This window comes from Ranitomeya imitator, chromosome 7 (genome assembly GCF_032444005.1).
Source record: "Ranitomeya imitator isolate aRanImi1 chromosome 7, aRanImi1.pri, whole genome shotgun sequence".
In the NCBI taxonomy this organism is placed as follows: Eukaryota; Metazoa; Chordata; class Amphibia; order Anura; family Dendrobatidae; genus Ranitomeya; species Ranitomeya imitator.
The window spans coordinates 10,589,555-10,614,178 of NC_091288.1; the positions used below are offsets into that span (position 1 = coordinate 10,589,555).

Consider the following 24,624-nt stretch of genomic DNA (forward strand, 5'->3'; position numbering starts at 1 on the left):
TGCATACAGGCCATGTAGGTTGAGTGGTGAGCATGCATACAGGCCATGTAGGTTGAGTGGTGAGCATGCATACAGGCCATGGAGGTTGTGTGGTCAGCATGCATACAGGCCATGGAGGTTGTGTGGTGAGCATGTATACGGGCCATGTAGGTTGAGTGGTCAGCATGCATACGGGCCATGGAGGTTGTGTGGTGAGCATGCATACAGGCCATGGAGGTTGTGTGGTCAGCATGCATACAGGCCATGTAGGTTGAGTGGTGAGCATGCATACAGGCCATGTAGGTTGAGTGGTCAGCATGCATACAGGCCATGTAGGTTGAGTGGTCAGCATGCACACAGGCCATTGAGGTTGTATGGTGAGCGTGCACACAGGCCATTGAGGTTGTATGGTGAGCGTGCACACAGGCCATTGAGGTTGTATGGTGAGCGTGCACACAGGCCATTGAGGTTGTATGGTGAGCGTGCACACAGGCCATGGAGGTTGTGGTGAGCGTGCATACAGGACATGGAGGTTGAGTAGTGAGCGTGCATACAGTCCATGGAGGTTGAGTAGTGAGCGTGCATACAGGCCATGGAGGTTGTGTGGTGAGCGTGCATACAGACCATGGAGGTTGTGGTGAGCGTGCATACAGGCCATGGAGGTTGTGTGATCAGCGTGCATATAGGCCATGGAGGTTGTGTGGTGAGCATGCATACGGGCCATAAAGGTTGTGTGGTGAGCATGCATATGGGCCATGGAGGTTGTGTGGTGAGCGTGCATACAGGCCATGGAGGTTGTGTGGTGAGCGTGCATACAGGCCATGGAGGTTGTGTGGTGAGCGTGCATACAGGCCATGGAGGTTGTGTGGTGAGCGTGCATACGGGCCATGGAGGTTGTGTGGTGAGCATGCATATGGGCCATGGAGGTTGTGTGGTGAGCGTGCACACGGGCCATGGAGGTTGTGGTAAGCGTGCATACAGGCCATGGAGGTTGTGGTAAGCGTGCATCCAGGCCATGGAGGTTGTGGTAAACGTGCATACAGGCCATGGAGGTTGTGGTGAGCGTGCATACAGGCCATGGAGGTTGTGTGGGGAGTGTGCATACAGGCCATGGAGGTCGAGTTCATTACTTATAGTTTTCTGTGAAACAAATGTACCTGTTGATTCTAGGTCTTTCTGTACATCTCCACAGGTGTCCTTGGCTCCTGGACAACTCTTCTGATAATTATTTACACTCCTCTGTCTGAAATCTTCTGGGGAGCACCTGGTTGTGGCCGGTTTATGGCAAAATTATGTTCTTTCCACTTCCAGGTTATGGTCCCAACAGTGCTCACCGGATCCTTCAGTAGTTTAGAAATTCTTCTGTAACCAATGCCATCAGGATGTTTTGCAACAATAAGGTTATGACGGTATTGAGACAGTTCACTGGTTTAACCCATCATGAGATGTTTCTTGTGTGGCACTTTGGTAATGAGACACCTTTATATAGGCCATCAGTTGATCGACTGATATTTATCACTAAGACTTTAAGCGGCAGGATTGTTTTCTAATTACTGATACATTTCAGTAGGTGTTAGGACTTCCCAGGGATATTTGCTCCTCTCTTTCTCCACGTGTTCAGTACTTTTCCCTGTGTCATTTATCATTATTACATACTTTATGGACATCTCTGGTGATTTATTTCCAGTGTGTATTGGATGTTCCCGACATCTCAATAGCACCTTCAGAAACACTTATTTCTCCCGCTGTACATAAACCTAAACTTCTGCAGTCAGCGCAGCGCTTTCTTTCCGGTGCCCAAGATCTCCCATGAACACGTCTGTCATCCGGCTGCAGGAAATTTGCTCCTGGTGTTTCTTATCCATCAGGACCTGAATCGGATAAATGAGCAGCTGGGAAAGGCCGAGCGGGAAGCTTCCTCATTTATGAGGTGCGTGGTTTACACTGCCCCCGATCAGCGCAGGGATCAGCGCAGGGATCAGCGCAGGGATCAGCTCCTATTCAACCAGATGCAGACAGAACGTCAGCATGTTATTCATGAGACTTGGCAGAGAACGGTGAAATACTTCTGTTATTTGTCATTCACGTCGCCCCGTCTGCCTGCTGCGGGCAGATCACAGATGAGGGGCATCGGAGGGATTGTACAGGATTAGGAAAACATGGCTGCGGCTTTCAGAAACACATCTGTCTGCAGGTAGTGTCTGGTATTGCACCTTATGGGGTTGAGCTGTAATACCACACACAACCTATGGGCAGGGGTGGCGCTGTTTTTTGGAAGAAATCAGTCATATTCTTCATGAAGTCACAAATGAATTGCAGTAAAATTGTAATTATGTTACAACTTTGATGGTTTCCTAAAAATATAATAATTTGCATGTGACTATTAGGAAATATTCAGCTTGAAGTTCCACCATGATTGACACTGCAGGGATTTATGCCCTTATGAAAGTCGCCGTCGTCACAGCTGTAAAAGTGAGATACGGCCGGTGTGGCGAAGCGGGCTCCCGCTACGTGGCGGGTCTGGCGGGGCGCGCTCCCGTTACACGGCCCGTCTCGCGGGGCGTTTCCCTAGGTTAATACCTATGAAGTGACACTAATTGGGCATCTGAGGTTTTCCAGCACATGTGGGGAGTTGGTGGCACCAGTCTGGTCTGAGCCCACAGAAGACAGATGTGCCAGGACACGCAGAGCATAGCAGCCATGACAGCGACATGTACCATGCCCCGCACCGATCTGGCAGGGTCCTAGGTGGGCGAGTGCACGGGGAACATTCATTATCCTGCCGGTGGTCTCAGTGTTACGACGACCCCTGTATAAATAATGCAATGTGGCTTTGCCTGTTAGCTATTGCTCCATGTTATCAGCCATCAGGTAATTAACAAGAGCGGTCTCCCGTCATCGGCATGGTCACATCATGGACAGGCTCCACTGCAGGCCAGGCAGATGCAATGTATTGTTCCCAGTTATCAGCCATATGTGGCTGATGTCAGGTGTACGGTTACTGGCCCTTTAAATGCCCGGTCCATGAAAATCGTTGAATCATTTATCCTTATTCCATCAGTGTCGGACACTCGGATTATATTTTATCTTTTCTGTTAAAATCCCCCCAAAAATAATAAAAATGTTGGCACAGAAAAGATTGGAATATGAGAACCAGATGTGCGACGTCACTGATACCGGGGCCGATAATCGGAAAAGTCGCCAGTCCGGCATCTGTAACATGGCATGACCACACGAGCAGCGACGTCTCCGCTCTTCTGTCCTGAGGCCGTGAGTGAAGAGACGTAAGATGTAAAGCACTAGGTGTCAAGATCTGCTCTAGTCACAGCCAAAGCTGCACTCACAATCCCGTGTCCGGAGGCATTCAGCCCACTAAGACTCCGTGATCATAAAACAAAAGATTCTCCTTATGTATTATTGGTTTTCAAAATCTACGCTTGCTTTCAACGGGTCACATCTTTACTGCACAGTTTTTCAATTAGGCATCAGAGTTACAGGACTAAAAACTTTCTGGGGTCCGGTCATCTTGCTGTGAGCCCCTCGTACACCAAAATCAACCCTCATTGGGTCATAAATGTGAATTGCTCTGAAGTTACTCCTTTCTTTCACCTTCTACCATTGCGTAGGTCAGTCCTTACTGCACTTCAAGCATTCTATTCAAGAACCAGGGGGCTCTGGATGAGCAGTTTTGTCTGCTCTGTATGGACGTAGCTCTTAAGGGCACAGATTCGAATTATCGCCCATTGGTTCAAAACAAAAGAGCTGATACCAGAGAGCAGCAGCGGAACAAAAGTCACAACAAATTGAAACCTTTATTGCAAGGAAGTAAAACAGACGCCCGTAAAGTCAGACTTTATACACATCGTATAAAAAGAGTCGCCGGCAGCAGCTGCGCCCGCACGCTGGGTACCAGAGCCGCCAGCCTGTGCCAATGTATCGCTACATTGTAACCAGAAACACGTTACAGGCCAGAAAGAAAACTCATTACTATTCCTGCAAGGAATATAGGAATTATTCATCGCTGCATCCACCTGCGATCACATCATCCACAGGAAAATTATAAATAGTTTTTAAAGGGGGGGAAAAAAAAAAATAGAAAAATAACCTGAGCGGCGCATTTTGAGAGCTGAGGGTCAGCGGCATTCCACTATCGCAGTGTGGACGGCGCGTCAGATCTGCAGCAGCAGAACCGCGGGTTCATTTGCGGAAGCGCTTGAAGAGCGGGTGCACGTGTTTGTTGCCGGCGCCCTTGTTCCTGGGAGCCTGATATTCCATGTACACCGTGTCGTCTGCCCCAGACATGGAGCTCATGGTGCCGACGCGCCGCGCGACCTGCGGAGGGGAGCACAGAACGAAGGACAATCAGGGAATGTATCACTTGTGTCTGGTTTTTGGCGCATTTTGCAACATTTATTAACCCCTTACTGCTGCAGTCTAATTTACTTTTTTTCCCTTCACTTCTTTCAAGAGCCATCACTGTCCCAAAAGGAGGACGTCGTATGAGGGCTTGGGTTTGTTTTGCAAGAGAAGTTGTTTTGAATGACAATTTCCTTTACTAACAATATACTAAAAACAGCAGGGGGAAAAAAAAAAAAAAAGAAAAAAACCTCAAGTAATAAAATGGGTAAAAAAAAAAAAATAATAAAAATTTGCCATTGATTTTTATGCTCTGTTTTTACAACACTGACGAGATTCATCAGCTATGTGTGTTTCCAGAGATGGCAAACTTGTAGAATGTAGAATGTAGAGTGTAATATATATATATATATATATATATATATATATATATATATATATATATATATATATATATATATATATATTTATTTTTTTTTAAAAGAAAAGCATTATAATAAAAAAAATTAAATTACCGTAAATATTACATTTGTCAACATTTTCACAGACTCCTAACCAAATGTTTTTTTCCTTTATCTTTAAAAGGAGATTTTTTTTTTTACTTTATATTTTCGTCTCGTTTAGGGACTTGAACCCAAGATATTGCAGTGTATAGTGAAAAGTGACGTTCTCAGTTAAAGCTCGGCCACAGGAGACCCAAAAAAAAAAAAAAAAAAAAAACACAAACCAACAAGCCCCACATTCTTCAAAAATTCCCCAGCGCATCATGCAATGTGACGAGTGCCGGTCTATCAGATATTGTGGATTATCAGCCTTCATGATGGGCGACCAATGGTAAGACATCCTCTGGTATTATATTCTGGAAACGAGCACCAGATTATCAGACGCTCCAGATTACTGGACGCTCCAGATTTCCCATTGGCTGGAGTGAGGATTTTTTCACCATCTCAGTCTGGGGGTGGACAGGGCGTTACTGTGGAGTTCCCCTTTAAGACACCGATGTCCACTCATGAAGAGGAGGTTACAAGGCGACGCTCTCGTACTTACGTGGGTGGAAGATTTGGATCCAAACTCTCCGGCCACCACTTCCTCTTCGGCGTCGAGGTCGGAGGCGGCCAACACTTTCTGGAGGAGAAGCTGCTGGTCATTCTTGGTGGAGAAGCTCAGGTCCTCCTCCTCCATGCCGGCCAGCTTTGTGATCACCTGGTCGAAAGGGGACAAGAAAATTAATTGGTCGTCACAGTTATGTAAATGAGCAGCAAGGTCGCTATGAATACTTTATCTCATGGCCCCTCCTCCCTGCAGATGCCACGCCCTCAGGAAGAGCAGTAAACCTGCAGTAGTTACTTTATTTGGCCCCCTTGTCCCCCCATTACCTGGCAGTGATGGAGTTCTGCTTCTATCGCCCCCTCCCTGCTTATCCCCCTGTCTGGATGACCCCTTTAAATACATATAAAAGAGTAGTGGTTGTATCTTCCGTACAGCAGACTGCCTCTCAGTGCTGCACAGACTTGTCGTAGATCTCAGGACCCCTCCTGCCCTTACCTTAAAGCTGTAGCCCTGATCCACCAGGAACCTCTGCCTCTTGGTGGAATAGGCCATTTCCTGAGTGTCCTGCGACACCAGAGAATAGAAGAAGGCGTTGTATTCCTCAGCCACCATTCCTGGAAAAAAAGAAAACACATGACACGTATAGGTATAAGAGGGGTGTACGCCCTGGTAAAGGGGGTGTCCAGCTAGGCGCCCTGGGTCAGGAAATCTGCAGAACAGTGAATATATCATCTGTATGAACACAGGGGAAAAACATAGAATGTGTAAAGCAAAGGGTTAAAAAAAAAACCCCACCCATATGGACCTGTTATTTCACAGTTGAGCGTTTGTTACAATGTATACAGCCAGTGTATGTTGAGCCCAATTCATCAGAAGAACCAAGTCCTTGATAGTTTGCTACAATGTATCAGTGCAGGTACCGTGGATTGTCCGGACAGGATACAATTGTAACAAGCTGTTCAGGATTCACCCTCTGAAGACGATGTTTCCATTCAGTAAAAGCAGCAGAGATGGTGACAAACCTGTGGGATTGGAGACATCATTCTTTTGGTTATCTTACGTTTGCGGAACATTTATTCCGGCTTTTGTAGGTTTTTTCAGCCCCCACATCCTTTAGCTTTAAGGCTATGTGCACACGATGCGGATTTTGCTGTGGATCCGCAGCGGTTTCCCATGCGTTTACAGTACAATGTAAACCTATGGGAAACGAAATTCGCAGTGCACATACTGTGGAAAAAAAACGTGCGTAAACGTAGCGGATTACATTCCGCAGCATGTCAATTCTTTGTGCGGATTCCGCAGCGGTTTTACACCTGCTCCATTATAGAAAACCGCAGGTGTAATTCCGCAGCGGAATCCGCAATAGAAACCGCAATAAATCCGCAGGAAAAATCTGCAGCCCTCACAGATACGTGTGCACGTACCCTTACCGATGTGATTGCGGTTTTCATTATCCGGAGATTTTCGGCTAAATCATTTGAAGATTTTAAAAATTAAGGGCGAATCTATTGGGCGGTGAGAGGACACGTCTCCTCCTACTGAGTAGAAAATGTGACTTTAACCCCTTCATGACCCAGCCTATTTTGACCTTAAAGACCTTGCCGTTTTTTGCAATTCTGACCAGTGTCCCTTTATGAGGTAATAACTCAGGAACGCTTCAACGGATCCTAGCGGTTCTGAGATTGTTTTTTCGTGACATATTGGGCTTCATGTTAGTGGTAAATTTAGGTCAATAAATTCTGCGTTTATTTGTGATAAAAACGTAAATTTGGCGAAAATTTTGAAAATTTCGCAATTTTCACATTTTGAATTTTTATTCTGTTAAACCAGAGAGATATGTGACACAAAATAGTTAATAAATAACATTTCCCACATGTTTACTTTACATCAGCACAATTTTGGAAACAAAATTTTTTTTTGTTAGGAAGTTATAAGGGTTAAAATTTGACCAGCGATTTGTCATTTTTACAACGAAATTTACAAAACCATTTTTTTTAGGGACCACCTCACATTTGAAGTCAGTTTGAGGGGTCTATATGGCTGAAAATACCCAAAAGTGACACCATTCTAAAAACTGCACCCCTCAAGGTACTCAAAACCACATTCAAGAAGTTTATTAACCCTTCAGGTGCTTCACAGCAGCAGAAGCAACAAGGAAGGAAAAAATGAACATTTAACTTTTTAGTCACAAAAATTATCCTTTAGCAACAATTTTTTTATTTTCCCAATGGTAAAAGGAGAAACTGAACCACGAAAGTTGTTGTCCAATTTGTCCTGAGTACGCTGATACCTCATATGTGGGGGTAAACCACTGTTTGGGCGCACGGCAGGGCTTGGAAGGGAAGGAGCGCCATTTGACTTTTTGAATCAAAAATTGGCTCCACTCTTTAGCGGACACCATGTCACGTTTGGAGAGCCCCCGTGTACCTAAAAATTGGAGCTCCCCCACAAGTGACCCCATTTTGGAAACTAGACGCCCCAAGGAACTTATCTAGATGCATAGTGAGCACTTTGAACCCCCAGGTGCTTCACAAATTGATCCGTAAAAATGAAAAAAGTACTTTTTTTTTCACAAAAAAATTCTTTTAGCCTCAATTTTTTCATTTTCACATGGACAACAGGATAAAATGGATCCTAAAATGTGTTGGGAAATTTCTCCTGAGTACACCAATACCTCACATGTGGGGGTAAACCACTGTTTGGGCACATGGTAAGGCTCGGAAGGGAAGGAGCGCCATTTGACTTTTTGAATGAAAAATTATTTCCATCGTTAGCGGACACCATGTCGCGTTTAGATAGCTCCTGTGTGCCTAAACATTGGCGCTCCCCCACAAGTGACCCCATTTTGGAAACTAAACCCCCCAAGGAACTTATTTAGATGCCTAGTGAGCACTTTAAACCCTCAGATGCTTCACAAATTGATCTGTAAAAATGAAAAAGTACTTTTTTTTCACAAAAAAATTCTTTTCGCCTCAATTTTTTCATTTTCACATGGGCAGTAGGATAAAATGGATCATAAAATTTGTTGGGCAATTTCTCCCGAGTACGCCGATACCTCATATGTGGGGGTAAACCACTGTTTGGGCACTCGGCAGGGCTCGGAAGGGAAGGCGCGCCATTTGACTTTTTGAATGGAAAATTAGCTCCAATTGTTAGCGGACACCATGTCGCGTTTGGAGAGCCCCTGTGTGCCTAAACATTGGAGCTCCCCCACAAGTGACCCCATTTTGGAAACTAGACCCCCCAAGGAACTTATCTAGATGCACATTGAGCACTTTAAACCCCCAGGTGCTTCACAGAAGTTTATAACGCAGAGCCATGAAAATAAAAAATAATTTTTCCTTCCTCAAAAATGATTTTTTTAGCCTGGAATTTCCTATTTTGCCAAGGATAATAGGAGAAATTGGACCCCAAATATTGTTGTCCAGTTTGTCCTGAGTACGCTGATACCCCATATGTGGGGGTAAACCACTGTTTGGGCGCACGGCAGGGCTCGGAAGGGAAGGCACGCCATTTGGCTTTTTAAATGGAAAATTAGCTCCAATCATTAGCGGACACCATGTCACGTTTGGAGAGCCCCTGTGTGCCTAAACATTGGAGATCCCCCAGAAATGACCCAATTTTGGAAACTAGACCCCCAAAGGAACTAATCTAGATGTGTGGTGAGGACTTTGAACCCCCAAGTGCTTCACAGAAGTTTATAACGCAGAGCCATGAAAAAAAAAAAAAAAATTATTTTCTCAAAAATGATCTTTTAGCCTGCAATTTTTTATTTTCCCAAGGGTAACAGGAGAAATTTTACCCCAAAAGTTGTTGTCCAGTTTCTCCTGAGTACGCTGATACCCCATATGTGGGGGTAAATCACTGTTTGGGCACATGCCGGGGCTCGGAAGTGAAGTAGTGACGCTTTGAAATGCAGACTTTGATGGAATGCTCTGTGGGCGTCACGTTGCGTTTGCAGAGCCCCTGATGTGGCTTAACAGTAGAAACCCCCCACAAGTGACCCCATTTTGGAACTAGACCCCCAAAGGAACTTATCTAGATGTGTGGTGAGCACTTTGAACCCCCAAGTGCTTCATAGAAGTTTATAATGCAGAGCCGTGAAAATAATAAATACGTTTTCTTTCCTCAAAAATAATTATTTAGCCCAGAATTTTTTATTTTCCCAAGGGTAACAGGAGAAATTGGACCCCAATAGTTGTTGTCCAGTTTCTCCTGAGTACGCTGATACCCCATGTGTGGGGGTAAACCACTGTTTGGGCACACGTCGGGGCTCAGAAGGGAAGTAGTGACTTTTGAAATGCAGACTTTGATGGAATGGTCTGCGGGCGTCACATTGCGTTTGCAGAGCCCCTGGTGTGCCTAAACAGTAGAAACCCCCCACAAGTGACCCCATTTTAGAAACTAGACCCCCCAAGGAACTTATCTAGATATGTGGTGAGCACTTTGAACCCCCAAGTGCTTCACAGACGTTTACAACGCAGAGCCGTGAAAATAAAAAATCATTTTTCTTTCCTCAAAAATGATGTTTTAGCAAGCATTTTTTTAGATTCACAAGGGTAACAGGAGAAATTGGACCCCAGTAATTGTTGCGCAGTTTATCCTGAGTACACTGATACCCCATATGTGGGGGTAAACCACTGTTTGGGCACACTTCAGGGCTCGGAAGTGAGGGAGCACCATTTGACTTTTTGAATACGAGATTGGCTGGAATCAATGGTGGCGCCATGTTGCGTTTGGAGACCCCTGATGTGCCTAAACAGTGGTAACCCCTCAATTCTACCTCCAACACTAACCCCCCCACACCCCTAACCCTAATCCCAACTGTAGCCATAACCCTAATCACAACCCTAACCACAACCCTAATTCCAACCCTAACCCTAAGGCTATGTGCCCACGTTGCGGATTCGTGTGAGATATTTCCGCACCATTTTTGAAAAATCCGCGGGTAAAAGGCACTGCGTTTTACCTGCGGATTTTCCGCGGATTTCCAGTGTTTTTTGTGCGGATTTCACCTGCGGATTCCTATTGAGGAACAGGTGTAAAAAGCCGCGGAATCCGCACAAAGAATTGACATGCTGCGGAAAATACAACGCAGCGTTTCCGCGCGGTATTTTCTGCACCATGGGCACAGCGGATTTAGTTTTTCATATGTTTACATGGTACTGTAAACCTGATGGAACACTGCTGCGAATCCGCAGCGGCCAATCCGCAGCCAAATCCGCACCGTGTGAACATACCTTTAGAATTAGGCTATGTGCACACGCTGCGGAAAACGCTGCAGATCCGCAGCAGTTTCCCATGAGTTTACAGTTCAATGTAAACCTACGGGAAACAAAAAAAAATCGCTGTACACATGCTGCGGAAAAACTGCACGGAAACGCAGCGGTTTACATTCCGCAGCATGTCACTTCTTTGTGCGGATTCCGCAGCGGTTTTACAACTGCTCAAATAGAAAATCGCAATTGTAAAACCGCAGTGAAATGCGCAGAAAAAAACGCGGTAAATCCGCCATAAATCCGCAGCGGTTTAGCACTGCGGATTTATCAAATCCGCAGCGGAAAAATCCGCAGAGGACCAGAATACGTGTGCACATACCGAAACCCTAACCCTAGCCCTAACCCTAACCCTAACCCTACCCCTAACCCTAACCCTACCCCTAACCCTAGCCCTAACCCTACCCCTAACCCTACCCCTACCCCTAACCCTATTCTAACATTAGTGGAAAAAAAAAATTTTTCTTTATTTTTTTTATTGTCCCTACCTATGGGGGTGACAAAGGGGGGGGGTCATGTATTATTTTTTTTATTTTGATCACTGAGATATAATCTATCTCAGTGATCAAAATGCACTTTGGAACGAATCTGCCGGCCGGCAGATTCGGCGGGCGCACTGCGCATGCGCCCGCCATTTTGGAAGATGGCGGCGCCCAGGGAGAAGACGGACGGGACCCCGGCTGGATCGGTAAGTATGATGGGGTGGGGGGGGACCACGGGGGGGGGGGGGGGGATCGGAGCACGGGGGGGGGGGGGAATCGGAGCACGGGGGGGGGGGATCGGAGCGCGGCAGGCGTGGAGCGGAGCACGGGGGGCGTGGAACGGAGCACGGGGGGGCTGGAACGGAGCATGGGGGGTGGAACGGAGCACGGGGGGGTGGATTTGAGTGCAGGGGGGGGTGATTGGAGCACGGGGGGAGCGGACAAGAGCACGGGGGGGAGCGGAGCACTGGATGGAGGGGAGCCGGAGCAGTGTACCGGCCAGATCGGGGGGCTGGGGGGGCGATCGGTGGGGTGGGGTGGGGGCACACTAGCATTTCCAGCCATGGCCGATGCTATTGCAGCATCGGCCATGGCTGGATTGTAATATTTCACCCGTTATAATGGGTGAAATATTACAAATCGCTCTGATTGGCAGTTTCACTTTCAACAGCCAATCAGAGCGATCGTAGCCACGAGGGGGTGAAGCCACCCCCCCTGGGCTAAACTACCACTCCCCCTGTCCCTGCAGATCGGGTGAAATGGGAGTTAACCCTTTCACCCGATCTGCAGGGACGCGATCTTTCTGTGACACAGCATATGCGTCACAGGTCGGATTGGCACCGACTTTCATGACGCATACGCTGTGTCACAGGTCGGGAAGGGGTTAACACCAGTTTTTTTTTTGTTTTTTTTTTATTAATATTTTTATTACGTTTAAAAATGGAAAATAAATTAACAGCGACAACAATCAGAATCATAGAAATCGTGTAATAAGTGTCATCAATGTCCACTGAGGCCACATCAAGAGGAGACTGAAGATTAAAAGACAAAGGGAAAAAAAAATGGCGACCGCATCGTAGTCAGTAACAGGTACGAGCCGCAGCCGGGCTTATAAAGAGGCATAAATCAGAGGACGCAGGCAGAACGCCGGGCGAGGGAGGAGATGAAGGCGGCACGGGGGGGGGGGGGGCCGCAGGGAAAAGTCAGCCCCCCCACATGGTAAAGTCATAGAGTCAGAGGCCGTGAGAAACGTTCAAGCCTATTAGCTGCATTTAATAAGTGACGGAAACGCACGGTCCGGTCGTCTCACCTCGTTCCCCAACTGTGAGCCCAGCTGTGAGACCACGCCGATACGTGGGAATAATCCACCCATAGAGCGATCAAAACAGCAGTGCAAAGCGGAAACTATCAGGGTGCACAAACTTTACAGCAGAGTCATGTGATGGCCGCCAACAGCTCAACACTCAGCTCTCCAGGACTCCTGACCGGCGAACCTAATTATGTGCAGGAGCGACAGAAACAAGACGGCCAAACTAAGCAGTGTAAAATATGTACACAGTGACTGCACCAGCAGAATAGCGAGTGCAGCTCTGGGGTATAATACAGGAGGTAACTCAGGATCAGTAATGTAATGTATGTACACAGTGACTGCACCAGCAGAATAGTGAGTGCAGCTCTGGAGTATAATACAGGATGTAACTCAGGATCAGTAATGTAATGTATGTACACAGTGACTGCACCAGCAGAATAGTGAGTGCAGCTCTGGGGTATAATACGGGCTGTAACTCAGGAACAGTAATGTAATGTATGTACACAGTGACTGCACCAGCAGAATAGGGAGTGCAGCTCTGGGGCATAATACAGGATGTAATGTATGTACACAGTGACTGCACCAGCAGAATAGTGAGTGCAGCTCTGGGGTATAATACAGGATGTAACTCAGGATCAGTAATGTAATGTATGTACACAGTGACTGCACCAGCAGAATAGTGACTGCAGCTCTGGGGTATAATACAGGATGTTACTCAGGGTCAGTAATGTAATATATGTACACAGTGACTGCACCAGCAGAATAGTGAGTGCAGCTCTGGAGTATAATACAGGATGTAACTCAGGATCAGTAACGTATGTACACAGTGACTGCACCAGCAGAATAGTGAGTGCAGCTCTGGAGTATAATACAGGAGGTAACTCAGGATCAGTAATGTATGTACACCGTATCTCTGTAAATTTATACGGTTTGTCTCCTGTGTTGGTATAAGGTGGACATGCATTGATCGGCTGGGATGCAAATATTTGCCTCTGGGATAATTCTGTATATTTAATAAATCTGACTGATAGATATATTGGGAGGGTGTTGCCAATTCCTTGCTCCATAGTTATTTTCCTGTGGATCTTCCTGATTATTAGCCAATATGTGGACCTTGCGAGTCCCACGTGACGGAGCAGCGCTGATCTCCAGGATAGCATTATATGCACTGCAGGTATCTGCTGACAGAGCTTTACCTTTCTTTGCTCTCAGGACACGGCCCAGACGCTGCGCCTCCTGCCTGCGGGACCCTCCGTGTGAGGAGATCTGGATCAGAACATTGGCTTCAGGTAAATCAAAGGAAGTGTCACCAACCTGCCGAAAACAAAATGTACCGAGTGTTCAGCTAAAATACCCAAATATAGAAAAGGAATTGACAACAAATTCCCTCCGGTCATCGGTCAGTGACCCGTTACTCCGAGCAGCCTAGAGTTTAGTTTTATGTATTTTTTGTATCGCTTGCAGTCATTGACTAGAACCTGGAAACCTGTCATTAATATCCGGGCTTTGCTTGTTACTGAGTAGCGGGGAGTATTCTCAGTAGGGTGCTGCAATGTGAATCATGAAACATATGACCGACCCTTAGACCTCCTGAGAGTCCTGCTCATAAATGAAAGCCAACACCGTAACCAGCTTTTCAGATTTTCTTTCCCTTGATCCAGCAAGCAGAGATCTTGAGAATGGTGACAAATGTCAATGAAGGCGATTGGAAAGCAGCAGATATTTGATTTGCCTTCTTACCTTTGATATAAAGATGGTATTGATTTTTGGATTGTGCTTAAAGTTTTGCAGAATTTGCATCCGTTCCCCCTGGGAGGTCGGGCCGTAGATGTAAGGTCTGGGGAAAAATAAAGAAAGTTAGTTTTACGGCGGCCTTAAATCAATGTTTCACCATAGGATCCTGAATGACAGTATTCACATCCAGAGCTGCACTGATAAAGCATGAAGCTATAGAGCAGATCAGATGAAGCTCAGTGTCTGCAGATCCTGTGCACAGGTTTAGACCCGACCTAAGCAGGAACTTACGGCCTCGTCTGTAGGTAACAAGACTCCAATACATGTAAATAGAAAAAGCTTTGAAAACTATTTTGACAGTAAGAGGCCGAGCACGTATAAGGGGTCGCACCCCAGAACGGAGGGATAGGTGACATAACGCTCCGAGGTCATTCCTTGCCCACTCACACGGAACAGTGAACACGTCTAATGACATTCCTCCAGCAGCGCTGCCGCTAATCTCCTTTCGGGCCAATTTGAGAAAGATTAAAGGATCCTTCCCAGAAATTAAAAACAAAACAAAAAAACACAGACTTGTCTGGATTGAGGATCAGCATTCAGTGTCGTATAATAATAACGCACAACGTTGGGTCACGCCAGTGCAAAGCAGAAGAAAGGAAGAGTTGCACATCTGCGGTCGCAACGCAGGACAATTGCCGCCCCGTCAGGTCGCTTGTAACCACTTGTCAGAAACTGATACATTTGTAGACTTAACTGGAAACAATGTATCACTGAGGGGACAGACAAGTAATGACCAGATGGTTTGAAAACGTTTGATACTCTCCAGTGGGGTGTATGTCGCCGCCGGGTAGGAGATGGACCATTTACAGGATCACCGTTATTTTACGAGCACTGATGTCACCCTGTAGCCTTATTACAACTAACGATTGTGAAAAATATAAACGATGGATTTTTAATTACAAACTGCAAGCGACGAGTCCCGAACAGAGTCCCGTACAGAGCCCCGTACAGAGCCCCGTACAGAGCCCCGTACAGAGCCCCGTACAGAGCCCCGTACAGAGTCCCATATCGGGTCCCATATCTGACCCGTTTTTTTGTTTTTACATTCTATTTTCAGGGTTATATGGAGACTTTTGGGCCCCAGAATGTGTCTGACGGCTGCTGCAGTGAAGTCGCACGACTTTCTGGTACGATCTGGCCGGGAGTCGCATGTTGGTCACAATTTGCAAACACAAGATACTTCCATTGGTCTCCCTGCTGCAAAAGTCATTCATGATCGCTGACTACAGCGGGACTTCAGACGTGTCGAATTTGTATCACATCACATGTAACAGAACAGCCACATTTACACTTGGCCTGTTACAATGCAACCTTATCATCTGGGCACTGAAAAACATTGCTGCTTTCTTTAAGAAACACCCCCACATCGGACCTCAGGTTGTGTCTGGTATTGCAGCTCAGCTGCTTTCAACTGAATAAGGCTAAATTTCAAAAGCACTAATAATCTGTTAACAGGTGTGGTGGTGTACTCACAGCAACACTGCTCAGTACTACTGAGTAATGTCCTTTATGCTGCCTCTCTGTAATGTGTGTTTTAGATCATCTAGCGTTGTATTCACAGCTACACTGCTCAGTACTAATGTAAACGTTCTTGCTGCTGCTTTTATTAAGAGCTGGATTCACAGCTACACTGTTCAATAATGCTGCTGCAACGTTTGATCATGTGCTACATACAGACATGGATTCCTGCTTTCTCGTCTGTGTGCTGTGTATGGGAGACATAGCAGTTCATCTACCCCTACAGAGACAACTGAATATTAGAGATGGAGCGGAGGGAAAAACTGGTGCAAAAAGCAAAATACAAGTAAATATAAAAGGCCAGAAATCGTTCTTTCTTAATGTACATACACGAGCAGTCGGCCGTTTTGACAGGTTCACATATTTTTTTTGCATTATTTTCTTTGTTCTCACTACCAAAGCAGAAATCTTTGCACCGCTGGAAGTTTGAAGTCAAACGCCCCAGTAACTGACCCTCTGCTAAAAAAAAAAAGTTTAAAAAAAATCCCATGAGCTTGCGGGGAGCTGGCGGCTCATTGTCATGCAGGGCCACTTACTTGTTGAGCCTGATGGCGTACTCCTTCAGCGCAAACACATTGTCTGCGAACACAATGATCTTGTCATTCCGCCGCTCATGGAACTTAATCAGGAACTGGCAGGCTCGGAATTTATTTGGGTTCATGGTGTATAACAGAATCCGCTTCTTTGTCTTGATGGCGACGTATTCTCTGTAAAACTCGGGGGACATGGGGCACCAGACCTGAGGGAGAAAGGAAGGAGAGGCGGAAGCAGGCGGCCACCATGGAGGCCTAGGCCGTATTCTGTACACACAGCTCGTTTGTCTGGTGAGAGGAAGAAGCTGAATAGACCCCAAAGGTAAAAGCCCCAATACGAGCCGCGGGGTACAAGAGCGGCTCACCACGGCAACAGCCTCCTCCGACCGCCGGGAAGAAAAGACGACGTCTTAATCAGCTCCGAGGCTTTCATGGAATTAGCTGAAGAAAAAAGCAACAACGAAAGCGGAACGAGGAAAAAAGTGACAAACAGAAGAGAGTGTGCAGGAGGGGCGAGGAAAAAGTTATGGGGGGCGAAGACATTTAGGCAGTCAGGAAACGCGTCATACTATGACGAGCTGTGAGAAAGGATATTGCAGTGCAGGTATGACGGAGATTCGGGAGCCGGGACCGCGCCATCCGCAGCCGGAACCAACTTACAGGATCGGAGTAAACTCTGATCTCGGCCACTTAATCCGTCCTACATAAAGGTGGACACCTAGCAGTGTCATAGTGCTCGCAAAAACCTGGCCCCAATCTGGAAAATACCCAGAAGGCTCAAACTGGACAGTGTCTTTAAGGGGGTTAACAAGGCATAAAAGCTCCATAAAATACCACTATAACGCAAGATTTAACTCTTGCATGGACGTCGGCCATTATAACAAGGCTCCACCCCAGCAGACGACGCCTGGCAAGACCCTGCATTGCCCGAGACAGAATAGTAAGACTACACTAACAGCTCGGATAACGATCACTACCACAACACCGACCTATGGGGCACGCCCAGAAATGCCCCAACAGTGCCCTCTCCACTGTGCATAAGAAGGTGACAATGGCGCCGTGCAGACATTGCGGGGCACTCGGTCCTGAAGAAGGCAGGTCCATGATGAATAGGGATGAGTAGCCCCCAACATAACCCACCTGCCCCCTTACCTCCGCGCACTGCACCTTTGCGATGTAGCCGTTGTTCTGCAGCTCCATCCAGTTGGCTTCGTACAACTTTGGGCCAATCAGAAAATTCAGGTCGACTATTTTGTCGTCCTCTCGGACCAGAGTGGCAGTGAGCCCGAGCTTACAGTGAGCCTGGACGATGGTCAGGACGCGGCGGAACATCTTTGCTGCAAGAAATAAAAAGCAGATGCAAATCAACGTAAAGAAGCAGAAGGTTATAGAAGTCTAATCATAAAGACGAGAGAAAGTGCAGCATTGGATGTAACTGGAGTAAAAAACAAACTTTGCTCCTGTGTACCTGGAATGGTATGCACCTCGTCCAGTATCATCAGACCCCACTCCTGACTTTTCAGCCACTCCATCACCCGCTCTGCTTCCCATGACCTCTTGGTTGTGTGCCCCAGCATGGAGTACGTGCTTATGGCGATGGAGCACCCGATGGGCTTGTCCTTGGCGTCGGAGGTGAAGCGACAGATCTGGCTGTCGTCAATGGTCGACCACATCTTAAACTGCGCTTTCCACTGCTCCACTGACACGGCAGAATTACCCAGCACCAGGCACCTTTTCCGCACGGTGCAGGCGGCGGTGACACCAACCAGAGACTTCCCGGCACCTGCAGATAAACGCTCTCATCAAGAACATCAGGTCCAGCTGCAGCACAGATAAACAGGACGAAGAAGAGTCCTGAAACTTTCTATTACACTTGTATTCAGGTATCAAGATCTCTGCTTCGTGTCATTGAATGAAACCATTCCCGTTTACATCAGCACAACAAACTCATCCTGACCCAACATGATACTGCTGAGAGTTTGTTACAATTGCATCCATGTCGTCTAAACATCTCAAACTAGAAGACCTTACCTGCACTAACACATTGTAACAAACTATCAGTGCATAGGATACATAAGATACAATTGTAACAAATCCTCTATTGACAGTAGAACACATTTTGATTGATTTGATACATTGTTGCCACCAAGATCTTAAACAGATCCTGAGGCATTGGGTTAATAAAAGCCTAAACAATTGCATAAATATTGAGCCCCCATGTGGAATAGGCAGCTGGAGAGGAGGGAGCGGCTCTCTGCGACCCTGGATATTGCACTGACCACCTGTGATCCATTGCCATCTGTCCTGCTGAAAACTGCTGGTATATTGCGCCCTCTGCTGGCAGCTCCCCTCCACTGCCGCAATTACTGAAAATGCCCCCTCTGCTGGCAGTTCCAGCTTGCTGCGTCCACCCCTCACCGACCATTGTCAATGGGGTAGAGGGAAATTCTGAGAACTGAAAGTTGGATAATGCACTGACCTGCACTGATCCTGAGCACTGGGTGCAAAGACCATAGGGCAATGTCCGAGCAAGTGCAGGCGTGCGCTCTGCGCCATTCATAGGACAGGGAATAACTTCCAGTTCTCAGAATTTTCAGCGTACGGGTACCACCACATAGGAAACCACTGAAGGCTGAACCGACAAAGACCCTCACCGCAGGGGAGCACAATCACCCCGGAGCGGGCACGGCCGTTGCCGAACATCTTGCGCAGGCTCCTCTCTTGGTAGGGGCGCAGGACAGCGGTGGGCTTCAGGTCAATGTTGATGTCCGGGTTCATGGTGTCATTCCTGAAGTCGTACTCTGCCAGGAGCGGGTACTCCAGGTGGATGCACCGCTTCTGGAGATCCTCAATCAATTCCTGAAAAGGACACCATGGCAGCCATTACTAGTGAGGAAGACGGGAGGCCGGGGAAGACGGGAGGCCGGAGAAGACGGGAGGCCGGAGAAGACGGGAGGCCGGAGAAGACGGGAGGCCGGAGAAGACGGGAGGCCGGAGAAGACCTAGATTTACTTTGCAGCAACTTTGACAATACTTGTGCTTTTTGCTGCCGATGTGGGACCATTATGACCACATCTATCGTCAGGCTAGAGAGGAAAGCAAATCAGAAGTGTAGAAGCGACTCACATCGCTCTGTCTTACAGTCAGCAAGCTGGTGGACCGATGCCTACGACAGCGAGAAACAAATACGAGCGGTTTTACCTGTTTAACCTCGAATGATACCGTCTGTGTCTCTTCCTCCTCCTCTTCTTCTTTGTCCATCTGTTCGTAGAACTCAAACAGGTCGGCCGGGACGTCGGTCTTATTCTGAGCCCCCGGGACCTGGGAAGTGGAGGGGTCCCCGGCCGGATCTGTCGTCTTGGAGATCTGGGAATAAATGCGTCTTAAGAAGAAGTCTCATCTCCGGTCGGCCGCAGAACATACTGCAGTCAGCATCTAAACGTGCACCAATGTGAATGAGCTGCGCTGCAGTGTAAAGCATGGGGGAGCAAGTCTGAGAATACATGAGGTGGAGGGCGAGGACTTCACCTTTCCATATGTGCAGGGACAGTACGTCCGGATGAGGGGCACGTGCTGATTTTGCCTCTTTCCTATTTCTTCTAGAAGTTTCATGAAGTTTCTTTAGTGGCATTTCGTACAGGATAAACGACAATGATCGTTCCTGGCAGACGGGTTCACAGTATAACTCTGCTAGCAGTCAGTGAATGGACTTACCGCGGATTTGCTAGTAAAGGTCTCGGTGATCAGCTCCGTCTCTTCTCCCTCCTCATTCCTCAGTCTGCAGCCGCGGACAACTCTGTCTTTAAGGAGATCCTGGATGACGTCTGGGTGAGCGCTCTCCACGAAGTATCTGCAGGTCATGTGATCATATTTAGGCCACGTGGAAACGCTGCATGTTCTTCCCGGACGTCCCCCCCTCAAATTACACGATAGCAATCTGCTGCATTTATTGTGGTTGTGGTTTTTGCAATGAGTTTTTGATGCAAATTTTGCCGGTCTTAATGCTTTTTTAGAGCAGAAATACAAATGTTTTTAATGCATTTTTTATGTCTCTACAACTATGTTCCACGAAGCACAAATAATGTGTTTTCTGGGGGCGGAATATTCACTGTTTTTACAGTTCAAGCACAGTGTATGCGACTTCATGAAAACTCCTGCCCACCGGTCAAAGAAATGAGAAATTTTCATTTTTTTGTCTCCATAGTTTTATATAAGGAGCCCGAGAAAAAACATTTGTAAATCTGCAATCGCGTATAAATGTAGAATCGTATCATCCACAAAAAACTGTATGAAAAATGCTGACGAAACCTGTAATCGATTGTGTAACACAATGACGTCTGAACTAAACTGCAGCGAAAATGCAAAGAGCAAAGTCGCATATTTTAGTGCGAACAAGAGCGCAAAATGTGCTGGGAAAATACGAGAAAACATGCAGTCTCCACACTTGGGAAGGAGTAAGGGACTACAGTTAATTTAAATTACAAAAAAAACAACTTCAAAGTGAGGTTCTGCAGCATCTTTAAAACCACAGCGGTCAGGAGAGTTCATGGAATCACATGGCTTAACAGCAGCTCAGGATACGTTCACACAACGCGTTTTTGCTGCATTTTTTCTCTGTAGGAAAAACTCAATCACAAGGAAATAGAAGCAGCTAACCTGTATTAAAATATGTATTTCTGATGCTTTTTTGGCAGCACAGTTTAATTGGTCTGTGACAAAAAGAGTTGTAAGGTTATGTTCACACGTGGCGTTTTTGCAGAGACGTTGGTGCGGTTTTCTTTGTGGCAAAAAAAACGCTGCATTTTACAGAACCGGCAGAAAGAATGAGATTTTTTTTAAACCTGCAGCCGTCAATTCCTTCACCTTTTTCTCCCATTCAAATGAATGAAAAGAAAGCAAATAAAAATGCAACCAAAACATGTGTATAGAATGCAGAATGTTTTACTGCCACCACTACACTGTGGTTTTTGGTGTAGAAACAAAACACTGCAAAAATGCAATGTGTGGACATAACCTTAAAACGCTGAGCAAACAAATGCTGTGCTTAAAAAAAAAAATAATAAAGGAAAGGAGTGAGTGAAATTTTAGAAATCTCATTTATTTTGCGGCTACTGGAAAAGCATTAAGCTACTTACTGGTAGCGGCATTTTTCGGAGGCCCATGACAGCACTACGAGAGAGGGGATCCGCCCTTCAGGAACAGGAAACCTACAGATACAAAAGGGCGGTACCTCTCCCTATGCATCAGTTGTATTTCAGAGCCTGAGAGGACTACCGCGGTTAGTAGCACACAAATATACAATACATACAGTTTATGTACAAAAATAATCCATCATATTGAACTATATACCACACGTGAAATCTATCTATTTCATTATACATACTATAGGAAGTGCAACCCCCACGTGAATAGGGAGGGAACTAAGGGTGCTGTCATGGGCCTCCGAAAAATGCCGCTACCAGTAAGTAGCTTAATGCTTTATTCGGATTCCCATGACAGCACTACGAGAGAATTACAGAGATGTAAACTACCTTAGGGAGGGACTATAGCCTGCAGCACCCTTAACCCGAAGGTGAGATCAGAAGAGAACCCCAAGTCCAACCTATAGTGCTTGAAAAAGGTGGAAGGGGATGACCACGTAGCTGCCTTACATATCTGGTCGATCGACACTCCAGATCTTTCAGCCCAGGATGCAGCCATGGCGCGGGTGGAATGTGCCCTCAGATTCTGCGGAGCTGGACCTCCACCTGCAGTATAAGCCAGAGAGATAGCCTCCCTAATCCACTTCGCTAGCGTGTACTTTGAAACTCTAAGACCTTTCCTGGGACCTTGGAAGGATAGAAACAACGCATCCTCCCTCTTCCAAGCATCAGTGACTGATATATATTCTAATAGACATCTCCTAACATCTAATGTATGGAGTAACTCCTCTTTGGAATTAGAAGGATTAGGGAGAAATGACGGTAACACTATCTCCTGAGATCTGTGAAAATCTGAGGCCACTTTAGGTAAATAAGCTGGATCTGGTCTGAGGACTACTCTGTCCTGTAGAAACTCTGTATAAGGGGACAGCCTAGAAAGAGCCTGTATGTCTCCTACCCTACGAGCAGATGTAATTGCCACCAAAAATGCTGTTTTGAGGGATAGTAATTTAAGTGAGGCTGAATGTAAAGGCTCAAACGGTTCTTTAGTCAAGGCTGAGAGGACTAGGTTGAGATCCCAAGGCATTGACCTATTCCTGTGTATAGGTCTGGATCTACTAGCTGCTTTGATGAACCTTGATACCCAATAATTGCCCGCAATGTTACAAGAAAATAGGGCCCCTAGGGCTGAGACTTGTACTTTTAGCGTACTCGTGGATAGATTTAGCTCTAGCCCTCTCTGCAGGAATTCTAGAATCTGGTTGATTGGTATACCCTCTTCAATGTCAAATTTTGAAGAGGCCAAAAACTTCCTCCAAGTTCTAGCGTAGATCTTAGTTGTTATGAGTTTCCTACTCTTCATAAGGGTATCAATGAGATTTGGAGAAAAACCTCTGTTTTTTAACAGTGACCTCTCAAAGACCATGCCGTCAAATGGAGACCCTTCACTTGTGGATGGTTGATCGGACCTTGATGAAGTAGGTCCGGGATGTCCGGCAGTACCCAGGGGTCTTCCACAGACATGGTTCTGAGCCAGGAAAACCAAGCCCTTCGGGGCCAGAATGGAGCGATCAGTATGATTCTCGCTTGATCCTCCCTTATCTTTCTGACCACCAGAGGTATCAGGCTTAGCGGGGGGAACGCATAAGCCAACCGGAAATCCCATCTGATCAGGAAGGCATCCACTGCCAGCGGATATTCCCTGGGATTCAAGGAACAGAATTTTCTTGTTTTTCTGTTGTCCTTGTTGGCAAATAAGTCCACCTCTGGATGACCCCACCTGCGGACAATCTGGTTGAAGATTTTTGTGTTCAGAGACCATTCTCCTTGTCTTAAGGTGTTTCGACTCAGAAAGTCTGCTCTTATATTTTCCTTCCCTTTTATATGTACTGCGGATAAAGATAGAAAATGGTTTTCCGCTATCTGGAGCAGGCGGTCCGCTATTTCCATCAGGGACTCGGAGCGTGTTCCACCTTGGTGATTCACGTAGGCCACTGCCACCTGATTGTCGGAGAGGATTTTGACATGGTGACCCTGTAGATACACGAGGAGTTCCTTAATTGAGAATTCAATTGCCATCAACTCCTCCCGATTGGAAGAGGCTGACGTTTGGGGGTCCCATAGACCCTGAACTACAACGTCATCCATGTGTGCCCCCCACCCCGTGGGGCTGGCGTCCGTTGTGATTACCCGAGTCACCTGTGTCACCCAGGGAACTCCTGCTGACAGATTGTCTTCCTCTAGCCACCATCTAAGAGATGCAAGAACCAATGGACTCAATGTCATCTGACCCTGTAAGGAACCCTGTAAGGCTCTATCATAATGCAGTACGTCAAACTGTAAAGGCCTGGAGTGGAACTGAGCCCAACGGACGGCGGGAATACAGGAAGTTAGGGAACCTAACAAAGACATAGCCTGTCTAAGGGTCATGGATGGTTTATTAATTGCTTTTAACACCTGTTGTTGGATATGAAGTAATTTATCAGGTGGAAGACAGCATTGTTGGGACTCGGAATTTAACAGCAGCCCTAGGAATCTCTGGGTTTTTAGGGGTTGTAATCGGGATTTATCATAATTTATGATCCAGCCCAGATTCTCTAGCCTAGATATAGCCGTTTTAACCTGAGCAAGGCAATGGTCTACTGAGTTCCCAACTATCAGGAAATCATCCAGATAAGGGACAATGAGGATATCGGATTCACGTAAGTGCGCCATGACCTCCGCAACTATTTTAGTAAATACACGGGGAGATGCTGAGAAGCCGAAGGGAAGGGCTCTAAATTGAAAATGGCGAACAATACCTCCCATAGACACCGCCACACGTAGAAACCTCTGGAAGTTTCCGTGGATAGGAACATGATAGTATGCATCCTTTAAGTCCACAACTACCATGAAGCAGTGTTTAAACAACATCTTTATTGCAGAGCTGATTGACTCCATTTTAAAGGTAGTATTAACCAGGTATTCATTAAGGGATTTAAGGTTAATAATAGTCCTGAATGATTTGTCTGGTTTTTGAATCAGAAAAAGAGGAGAGTAGAATCCTCTTCCTCTCTCTGACTCCGGAACCTCAATCAGTACATTTTTAAGGCATAAAGTCATGACCTCTGACTCTAAGGCCGTCTGCTCAATAGTGGAGGAACGTAAGGGGGTTAGCATAAACTTATCCCGAGGCCAGTGAATAAA

At 46.4% G+C, this 24,624-nt stretch overlaps 1 protein-coding gene across 1 annotated transcript in view; it reads right to left on the minus strand.

The window, feature by feature from the left end:
* Positions 1-3,772: 3,772 nt before the first annotated feature.
* Positions 3,773-24,624, minus strand: part of ERCC3 (ERCC excision repair 3, TFIIH core complex helicase subunit) — a 29,353-nt gene continuing 8,501 nt past the window's right edge. Inside the window, exons 5-15 of the mRNA XM_069732677.1 lie at positions 20,012-20,147; positions 19,499-19,663; positions 18,952-19,156; positions 17,766-18,080; positions 17,450-17,634; positions 16,301-16,503; positions 14,193-14,289; positions 13,649-13,766; positions 5,881-5,999; positions 5,383-5,538; positions 3,773-4,311 (exon numbers count right to left, since the gene is read on the minus strand). Of these exons, the coding sequence (XP_069588778.1) occupies positions 4,177-4,311; positions 5,383-5,538; positions 5,881-5,999; positions 13,649-13,766; positions 14,193-14,289; positions 16,301-16,503; positions 17,450-17,634; positions 17,766-18,080; positions 18,952-19,156; positions 19,499-19,663; positions 20,012-20,147 (1,834 nt within the window). The 3' untranslated portion in view covers positions 3,773-4,176. The remainder of the gene's footprint in view (positions 4,312-5,382; positions 5,539-5,880; positions 6,000-13,648; positions 13,767-14,192; positions 14,290-16,300; positions 16,504-17,449; positions 17,635-17,765; positions 18,081-18,951; positions 19,157-19,498; positions 19,664-20,011; positions 20,148-24,624) is intronic.